Here is a 10,444-nt window from a genome sequence, read left to right as displayed (position 1 = left end):
TGCCTGCGTTTTAAAAACTAAGGCTAGATACACACACCTATGTGTGCCTGTGTAACCCCAACCAAGTCATACATCATTCCCAGCAGCCCAGAAGGCTCCAGGGACCCTTCAATCGCTTCCTGCGCAGGAGTCGCCATTCGGCTGCCGTCTTTCCACCCAGCGTTTTGCTTCAGGCTCCACTCAGCTTCCGGCTTCCTAGCCCCACCTGCCCCCGTTGAACTACAAGCCCTTACTCTGTGGAAGCAACCCTGGAATCCACAAAGGGCTCCTCCTCTGCGGAGGCCCGGGGTTTGTCCTAAGGGATATTCTACATCAACCTTTTCAGGCGCGGAATCCACTAAAAGCGGCGCCCCGCCTGGAGACCACCGTCTGTCTACCCCGCACCAGGCCGACACCCTAACGATCAGTCAGGGAGCGGAATCTCAAACAGTCGAGGCAGGGCACTGCGCATCCCCAGGGGCGCGTGCCCGCGGGGGAGCGCGCGTCCAGCGGGTCCCGGAGCCCTCCGGCAGGTGCCCCGCCTGCGTCTCGCGTGCGCACTCGGGCACAGGGCTCGGTCGCTCTACAGCTCGGACGTGACAACCGAGACCCAGCAGAGCGGCTCCTGGGACCGCGGCAGACAGCTGCCTGGCTAGACCACGAGGGTGGGCCCGGAGGCCCGGGAGTAGAGCCGAACTACGGGATCCCGGGCACATACAGCGCGGCTCGGCGCCCCGCCCGGGCTCCTCTGCGCGTGCGCCACCCGCAATCTCGGGTTCGCACTCGGCACCCCGCCCCACACCGTTCCTACGGCGAACCGCAAGGCCCAAAGAGCCGCCGGCCGAGGGCGGGGCGTCGCGCTGAGGTCAGCGCGGCGGCGGTCGGCCCTGCGGTGGTTGGCTGCGCGGCGCTGGCCGCGCCCTGGTTGGCTTGCAGGTCGCGGGCTGGGCGGCCGGCCGGGCTGAGGTCGGGGCTCGGGCGCCGGCCGGGTTTCTGCTGCGCTCGGCTCCGCCGCGGTCCAGGTCGGCGACGGCGCGCGCGAGGGCGCGGCCAGGCGACTGAGGGCGGGGACGGCGTGCGGGCGGCGCCTAGGGGAGGAGACCGGCCCATGGACCCGCGGGGCCCGGTGCCCCAGACTCGGTGCCGCCGGGACGGAGCCCAAGATGTCGGCCTAGGCCCGGCTGCGACGACAAGGACTTTGCGGCTACTGGACGCCGGGGCGCGCGGCCGCTGGGCCGGGGAGTGCTGGCCCTGACGCCGGGGCGCACGGGCGGCGAGAGGCCGGCGCGTGGGGAGCGGGCCGCGCGGCACCATGTCGGCCAAGGTGCGGCTCAAGAAGCTGGAGCAGCTGCTCCTGGACGGGCCGTGGCGCAATGAGAGCGCCCTGAGCGTGGAGACGCTGCTGGACGTGCTGGTGTGCCTCTACACCGAGTGCAGCCACTCGGCGCTGCGCCGCGACAAGTATGTGGCGGAGTTCCTCGAGTGGGGTGAGTAAGGTGCCGCTCGGCCCTCAGCGCTTCTTGCTCCTCGTACCCGCGCCGGGCCTCCCTGGTCCTGCGCTCCGGAGGACCACATCCTCCGTTCGCACTCCCCCCACTCCCGGCCATCGCCCTGGCCGCTTCCTAGACCCACCCTCCGAGTCTGGATATCATTTCCTGCAGCGCTCCCTGGGACATCCGCCCTGCCTCCGCCCGGGACTGGCCTTTGGGGTCCAGAATCGGGCCTGAAGTTACCCCTCCGGCCCTATCCTCCGCCGGGTGGGAGGGCAGCCCCTGTGTCTTTTGCATCTCCTCAACTCCCGCCCCCGCCGGGTGGGCCTTTGGAGGGCGTCGCGTCCCCACAGCCCAGCTCCGAGAGCTCCACCCAGGTGACAGACAGCCTGCCCACATCCCCTCGGTGTCCAGGGCCTGAGCATCCCCTTTCCTTTAGCACCTGCAAGCGAATTTTAATATTAAAAGCTTTATTTCAAGTACACCATGCGAGAGCAAGTAGATATCCCCCCCACACACACACCCCGAATTATAATCGTGTCAGACTCTTGTGATATGGTGGGGGGGGGGGCTGGAACTGTCCACTTAAAAACTTTTCTTCATCTGACCTTGGTATTGGGTTCATTTAGGGATCGAATGCAGTGATCATAGGTCGGATAACCTATTGTGCTTCATTAGGACAAATGCTTGATTAAGTCATTTATTGATAGGAGTTCCCAAGACAGGTTAGAGTGTAAGGTGAAACCCTTGCTTCAAACCTCCCGTACGGTCATTTCCCCTCAAGACCCTCAGTTCCTTCCCAAGGCCTGACTGAGTAGAAGGAAGTGAGGCTTAGGTTCAGGTCAAACTCTGTCCATCTTGCCCTCAGGTTGCTCTTGTCATTGGGCTAGGACTGTGCAGTTTGATCCAGTCATTTCTAATCTTTGGGACAGATAAAGCTGATATTTACACTCGGAAACAAATGTGTTCCCCACACGGAGGCCTCTCACAGTGGTTACCAGCATCTAGAATTTTGTTGAGGACTTAAAGTGCAGTGATCTTTAGAAGGGCTTCCTTCGGGTTGCTTTTGAGCATGATGTTGCTGCTGCGTATGCCTTAGAGTAGCTGGAGGAGGGACCCTGCCTGCCTCAGGACACTCTGGCGCTTTGTTGTGTGGGGCCCCAGCTCTTGGTTACATAGAGGGCTGAGCCCTTAGTTGAGAGTACTGGCTTTCTGGGGACCTTTATCAGTGACATGATTTCCAGTTGGATAATTAACTGACTTCAGAGTTTCTTTGAAAGGGAGGTCTTTAGTGCATGCTGCAATCTGAGACTTCTCAATATTGTATTTGTCATTCTTTCCTGAGCACTGGATCTTGAAATCCGGACAATTCCAGAGTCAGGTTCAGCTGGGTGCACAGCATGTGAGTAATGAGTGGAGACAGCAAAGGGAAGGGCTGTTTCACTGATGAGGTGTGGTCCAGATGTCCTCTGGCCCGGGACGTGCACAGTGCCTGGTGGGGATGGGCCGGAAGGCTGGGTGCTCACTGCTGGGTACACCAGACTTCCCAGGAGGAAGCTCTTCTTAACATGTGAAGAGGGCAGATTTTGTAAGATCTGACCTTTCCAAATCTAAACAGAAGCTGTGTGCTATAATGTAAACATAGTTACAAAATTGTGTTTTGGCCCTTGGAAATTGTGATTACAAATAAATTATCCTCTTTGCTCAATTCCTGCAGCGGTGTAAGCTTTTAATTAAGAGCAAACCAGAGGGCCCACCCTTAACGCCAGCATTTGGGAGGCAGAGGCAGGAAGAAGAGGGCTAAGGTCAAGCCTCAGCTACATTGTGCGTTTGAAGCCAGCATGGGCTACCTGAGAGAGACTGTTGTATAAACAACAACAAAAGCCAAGTTATAGAACAGAATGGCCTATCAAATACAAGGTAGAATTTTAATAAAATAGTAACATAGTTTAGAGTGCCATGTACTTCTGTGTATGTTCCTGTGTGCACTGTTGTAACATGGAAGTGGTGTGTCGCCAGTACAAACACATGTGCAGTCATTGTTCAGGTGTTGGTGACAAGACAAAGAACGGCCTTCCTAACAAGACTGTTCTAGAATTCTAGTAGGTACCTAATTTAACAGTGGAGAGGCTTCAGTTCAGGAAGCATCCGGCTTGTTGAGTTTTGGGATTCCTCATTCTGCCTGTTCTGAAGTCTCTGATAGCATTGGCAGTGCAGAGGGACCACACAAGTCTGTCTATCTAGTGACAAGTAGATTCTTGAGACTCCAGAAGGGAGACAGCTGACTCAGCCCTTAAGAAACTTGCCAAGCGGATCTCTGTGAGTTCAAGGCCAGCCTGGGCTACCGAGTGAGTTCCAGGACAGGCACCAAAGCTACACAGAGAAACCCTATCTCAGAAAAAAACCCAAAAAACGAAAAGAAAGAAAGAAACTTAAGGGAAACCTTTGAGGAAGTTTGGGAAATAAAAAAGTAATAAAAGTTTTTAAAATTCGAATATTATTCCTGGCTCTCCACAGCCATTGTGTTTATGTTGGATGAATCACTATAGCTTTCACTGTGGGAGTTTGTCTTTACTTTCCCTCTGATTATGTTTATCATTTGATTGGTTTCCTCTATGAAATTCCGGACGGTAATTAAAGGTTGGAAATACTGTGCTTTGTATGTGTTTCTTTAAACTATTTCTTAAAATTGTAAATTAGGAGCTGTTTGAAGACAGCATATGAAACACTTTTAAGTTTGCACTGGTAAATAGTAACAAATACAAACACCCTGTGTGCTGTCTTTTCTCTTTGTTATATAAAAGTGTGTTTTCGCTGCTGAGTATTTTTCAGTTTAGTGTAGTGTTTGAAAGAGCCGCTGTTTGGAATCCTGGCTTGCCTCGCACCGATGCCTCTGTGTAGTTGACCAGGAGATAGGTGTCATGGCTTCCCAGTTCCCTGTGGGCATCTTCTCTTGCTGTGTGCTATCTCTTAATAAATAGGGCTAATCTTTTTATCCTTCTGGTTAGTTAATTCCTTGTAGTTTTTCCTTTTTCCTTCTCCTTTTTCTCCTTTTGGTTTTCAAGACAGGGTTTCTCTGTGTAGACCAGGCTGGCCTTGAACTCAGAGATCCGCCTGCCTCTGCCTCTTGAGTGCTGGGATTAAAGGTGTGCGCCACTACGCCCAGCAAGCAGTTTTTCATGTACTTAAATACCTTCCCCACTCCCATTTTTTTTTTTTTTTCTTTTTTTGCACGGCCATGTCGGGAATAGCAGGTGGCAAACCCTCCTATTTTTAACGTATGGGTGTTTGGCACACATGCATGTGTGTGCGCCACATGCATGCAGTTCCCTCAGAGGCCAGAAGAGGGTGTCAGAGCCCCTGGGACTGGAGTTAGAGACTGTTTGATCTGCCCTGTGAGTACTGGAAGTTAAACCGTAATCCTCCAGAAGAGCAGCCTTTAAAAAAAGCCCCCTTTAAAAAAACCAAAGCACTTTTTAAAACCTTGTGGCATACAGGGATGTGTACTGTGGTGGTCAGAGGGCGGCTAGCAGACCGCTCACCCCACCAGTAGAGTCCTGGGGATGGACTCAGATAGTCCAGCTCGATGGCAGCACTTTTGCATTAAAGCCACTTAACCCATCCCACTCGGTGGCTTCCTCGTCACCAGTGTGACCACGTAGTCTCCACACCTTCACTGAACTGTGTGGGGATGCCCAGCCCAGTGTGACCACATAGTCTCCACACCTTCACTGAGCTGTGTGGGGATGCCCAGCCCAGTGTGACCACATAGTCTCCACACCTTCACTGAGCTGTGTGGGGATGCCCAGCCCAGTGTGACCAGGCAATAGCCACCATAAGGAAATAAGACGTGATGGTGCAAAGCATCTCAGAATGCCTGGTAACTTGAGATTTCTCTGAATAAGATGTTTCTGGAATATAGTGAGTCTTTCCCTGTCCTGTCAGCCAGCTCCCAAATAACAACTCAGAGACTCTTTGTTAGTTATGAAAGCTAGGCCTTAGCTTAGGTTTGTTCCACTAGTTCTTTTAACTTAAATTAACCTGCTGCTGCTGTTCATCTATGTTTTGCCTCATGGCTTTTTACCTTTCTTTCATTCTGTATGTCTGATGCCCTCCATGTCCTCTGTCATCTCTCTCTGCCTGCAAGTTCCACCTGCACCTCCTGCCTAGCTATTGGCTGTTCAGCTTTTTATTACATCAGTTACAGCAATACATTTTCACACAGTGTACAAATCTCCCATAATAGTGGAACATGAAAATTTCTTTTTTCCAAGACAGGATTTCTCTGTGTAGCCTTGGCTGGCCTGGAACTCACTCTGTAGACCAGGCTAGCCTCGAAATCAGAGGTCCACCTGCCCCTGTCTCTTGAGTGCTGGAATTAAAGACTTGCACCCCCACTGCCTGGCTAAAATTGTAATATTTCTGTCTTTTTGTTTGTTTGCCCCAGCGAAAATATTTTTTTTTTTAAATAAGAGATCTTTTTAGTAAGAAGGATCTTTTAGTAAGATCCAAATTGGAAGGAAATGCTGGAATTGCATGATAAAAAAATTAGGCTAGCATAATTTCAATTTTATAAATGGCTCCTTGAAATTCATATTGACACTGAGTTCACGGCGTGAGATAGGATGGTGGAAACAATTAAACATTAACAGGCCAGTCCTACTTTGTCCCTCCTCACACCACTTCATGGACAGTTGGGTTGTAAAGTGAGCAAGCAGTAGTGTCCGTGTTAAATCTTCAAACACACAGAATTAGAGGTGAAGATTGCTCTCAGTCAGGACACCACTGTGTGAGCCACCTACTTGGAAGTTGATGTTGTGTGGGAATTGCTTTTTTTCAGCACAGTACTCAAATGTAAGTTAGGGAACTGAGCCTACATTGCAAGGCTGGCAGGTAGGTCCTCTCCTACCTCCTCCTGCTTCTGGCCAGCCCCCTGTTGGGACCCAGGTACCTAAGTTGCCTATCTGGACATCAGAGACATATGATCACCTATGAGTGGGCAAGACTACTTCTTCCAAACAATGGGCTAAGAAGTTCCAGGAGAAAGTATGCTGGGCAGTGGTGGTGCATGACTTTAATCCCAGCATGCAGGAGGTGGAGGCAGGAGGATCTCTCTGAGTTCAAGACCAGCCTGGTCTAGAGTGAGTTCCAGGACAGCCAGAGCTGTACAGAGAAACCCTGTCTTGAAGAAAGAGGAGAAAACATTCTTAAATTTTTATGTTTTGTGAATATGTATGTGTGTCACCACGTGTGGTCAGAGGATAGCTTGGGGTGAGCTCTCTCCTACTGCTGAGTCCTGGCGATCAACTCAGGTCACTGGGCTTCCTGGGGGAGCGCCTGTGCTTGCTGAGCTGCCTCATTGACCCCAGAAAACACTTTTGAGACTGATAACATTAATAGGCTCTTGTTATATGAGACTGAATACAGGCTTTACCTTTATTTGTTTGAAAGAATTTAAAAACTGGATAGGGATTTGGCTTGTTGGTAGAGTATTTGCCCAGCCTGTACAGAATCCTGGCTTCAGTCTCTAGTGCTGTGTATAAACTTGGTGCACTGGTGCCTCCCTGCAAGCCTAGTGCTAAGGAGGTAGAGGAAGGAAGGTCAGAATTCAAGGTCATCCTTGGCTACATATCGAGCTCAAGGTCAGCCAGGGCTACATGAGACCCTGGGCCAAAAAAGAAAAAAAAAAACAACTTTTTTTTTGGAGCTGAGGATCAAATCCAGGGCCTTGTGCTTCACTGAGCTAAATCCCCAACCTCAAAAAAAGAACTTTAAACACAAAAAGTATAACCACTTAGTCATAGCTGAGCCTGTGATGAGACACGTCTTGGGTCCTTTTCCACTTTGATGCTTTATTATTTACTTATTTTTAAAATGTTATTTCGTGTGTGGGTGGATGGGTACACCTGTGCCACGGTGCATGTGTGGAAGTCAGAGGATGGTGTGTCAATCCGGGCTCTCTCCTCCCTCAAATGAGCCCTGGGGATTACATATAAGATCATCAGGCTTGGTGGCAAAAGCACCTTTACCTACCCTCTGAGCCATCTTGCTGGCCCTTACCTTACTTATTTCTGACTTTTATTTATTTACTCTGAGAGACAGTTTTATGTAATCCAGCTGGCCTGGAGTTCTGTGTAGCTAAGGATGACCTTGGACTCTTAATCTCCCCCGTGCTGGGTTGACAGACATGGGTCACCATGCCTAGTTCTTACTGAGGTTTTATTCCTAGGGTACTGTGTAACAACAGGGTCTCAGGAGGTGTGCGTGAGATCTCATTCATGCCCGTCCATACTGATGAAGATCGGAAAGACCATGCTCCTCAGTAGAAAGTTCTAGGTGCTTTGACAGTGTGATGTACTTAGGACGATTCTCTTTCCTTTTTGGGGAGGGACTGTAGTCCCTTCACAGTAATATTTTTCACAGTTTGTTTGGATTTAAAAATCTACCAGAGAGCTGGAGAGATGGCTTAGAGGTTAAGAGCACTGACTGCTCTTCCAGAGGTCCTGAGTTCAATTCCCAGCACTCACATGGTGGCTCACAACTACCTGTAATGAGATCTGGCACCCTCTTCTGTATACATAATAAATAAATAAATCTTTAAAAAGAATCTACTAGAAAAAGCTGGACAGTGGTGGTGCATGCCTTAAATCCTAGTGTTCTGGAGGCAGAGGCAGGCGGATCTCTGAGTTTGAGGCCAGCCTGGTCTACAGAGCTAGATCCAGGATAGCCAACAAAGTAGCAGAAAAACCTCTTATATGTGCAAATAGAATAGATACCACCTATGAGGTATAGGTCATTCCTTTAAGTTTGACACCCCTCTCCTGCTCCCCTGAGACAGGGTTTCTCTGTGTAGTTTTAGTGCCTGTCTTTTAAAAGTCTTTTTTTAGGGGCTGGAGAGATGACTCAGAGGTTAAGAGCACTGGATGACCAAAGGCCCTGAGTTCAATTCCCTGCACCACATGGCGGCTCACACCCACCTATAGCTGTAATACCATGGGATCTGATGCTCTCTTCTGGTGTACAGAGGCATATCCAGGCATAACATCCATATACATAAAATACATAAATAAATAAATTTTAAAATAATTTTTCATGTACTCTTTAACAAGCAAGAGGGCCTACTGGTGCCATTGCCCGGCTAAATTTGACTTTAAACAGTCTGTGTTGACAGTTAGGTTTTGGATGGTTTCATTGGTTGGTGGGTAACTGATAATTGTTTTTTAGATGAATGTTGTCCAAAAAAGATTATAGGAAGGTGTTAAAATTCAGAAACTTTTATTTCATTCACATTCTGCCCTGCATTGGAGCCTCGTTGGAGAACTTGTGATGCTTCTCCCTCGGTGGTGATTCCATGTCATCGAACCCATGATTCCTGTAGTCTCCAGAATGGGAATTTTGAGACACTGGGGCCTGCCCCATTCCATGCTCCTCTCCCTTGAGTAAACCAGTTGTAAACGTACCCTCTAATTCTGAGGCAGTGTCTAGCCCTGTGTGACTCTCTCAGGACCACAGTCATCCTTGGTCCTCCTGGTTGCTGGTTGGGTTTTTGGCTTTTTCTTTGGGTTCCCTTTGGCACTGGCCTTGATAAAGTTTTTGACCCTAGATGTAAGTAGGTGTTCTTCCCAGCGTTCAGGCCTTCCACAGGACAGTTCCACTCTGCTATTCATTTTGTTACGATTTTTCCTAGAAGCTCCTGTAATGCTTCAGGATGTTGCTTTTTTACATTGTCTGAACCCCAGGCCACTGTGAGAGTTTAAAACGGACTCAAGAAGATCCGTGGAATCCTAGTCTTAGAAGTTAAGGTTAACATTTCTGTTAAAAACACCTGAGAGTGATTTTCTTTACATTAAATTTTCCTTTATTAGTGTGGTACATTCACATAAAGCCAAGTAGAGCTATGGAGTTCGAACATAATCCAGCAGCTCCTTTGCTACCTCTGCCTCGGATTCCTTTGTCTCCTGTTTCTGCTTATCAGTTGGATCATACTACACTGCCAGCAGAGGAGAGGAGAGCTGGGAAACATAAAGCCAAGGCTGTGTTCACTGTCACATAAAACTGGGATGTCATGGTCCAGGCTAGTAGGACATCTTGTTCTTAGAAGTGACCAGGGGCTGGAGAGATGGCTCAGTGGCTACGGGCACTGGCTGCTCTTCCAGTTCCAAGCATCCAAGGTGGCCCGTAACCACCTGTAGTTCCAGTTCCAGAGGATGTGATGCCCTCTTCTGGTCTGGGAGGGTACCACCACATGTGTGGTATGCAAATACTCATGCAGACAAAGCATCCATACAGATTAAAAAAAAAGTATGGGGCTTTGGGCCTCTCTTTAATTACAGCTCGCCTATCAGCAGTGGCCAGCCCTTCCAGATCTCAGGTAGCAGGGTGGGGGTTACTGTGGAAACCCCTTGGCTATCCCTGGTTCACGTCCTCCTGACTTCCCTTTGGGCATCACCTGCCTCTTCCAGTGTCCATCACTCCTCTGCATCCATCCGGGTCCTCCACTGCCCTGGAGACAGGCTTTCTTGTCTCTCTCCAAACACTGCTACGTAATTTGGCGTAGGTTGATATTCAGTGTTGTCGTTCTTACCACTATTATAGCTAACCCATAAAGAACAGGGTTAATTTTGGTGTCTTTACTAAGACAGAGAAGGTTTTTATGTGATTGGAGTGCATCATTTGCCTTTAGTGAATTTCATACTAGGTTTTTGTAGCATGAATCTTAAAGGGTCTTATTAGTAAAATAAAACCCAAGGCCAGGTATTAGGGTGAATGCTGGATGATCAGAGAAGCAGAACAAGCCACAGCTATCTCGCCTCACCAGTTGCTCAGCTGATTCTGTTTTCTCAGACTGGAAGCATCTCAGTCCTCATCCAGAATGGATCTCAGCTGAACTGCTGCTCCAAAGCCTGAAAGCTTAACCAGCCAAATGCTTCTAGTTCCTGGTCCTCACGCCTTATATACCTTTCTGTTTTCTACCA

At 49.4% G+C, this 10,444-nt stretch overlaps 1 protein-coding gene across 4 annotated transcripts in view; it reads left to right on the top strand.

Annotated features, from left to right (window-relative positions):
• Positions 1-919: 919 nt before the first annotated feature.
• The window catches only part of Cdc42bpb (CDC42 binding protein kinase beta), a 96,348-nt gene continuing 86,823 nt past the window's right edge, over positions 920-10,444 (top strand). For 3 of the 4 annotated variants that reach the window (XM_036206620.1, XM_036206619.1, XM_036206618.1), the window contains exon 1: positions 921-1,466. In XM_036206620.1, the coding sequence (XP_036062513.1) occupies positions 1,292-1,466 (175 nt within the window). In that variant the 5' untranslated portion in view covers positions 921-1,291. Of the gene's footprint in view, positions 1,467-10,444 lie in introns of all 4 variants that reach the window. The other variant, XM_036206617.1, reaches the window with a different exon arrangement.

The sequence above is a fragment of the Onychomys torridus genome, chromosome 14 (genome assembly GCF_903995425.1).
Source record: "Onychomys torridus chromosome 14, mOncTor1.1, whole genome shotgun sequence".
Classification (NCBI taxonomy): Eukaryota; Metazoa; Chordata; class Mammalia; order Rodentia; family Cricetidae; genus Onychomys; species Onychomys torridus.
This window is presented reverse-complemented; position numbering and strand designations above follow the sequence as displayed.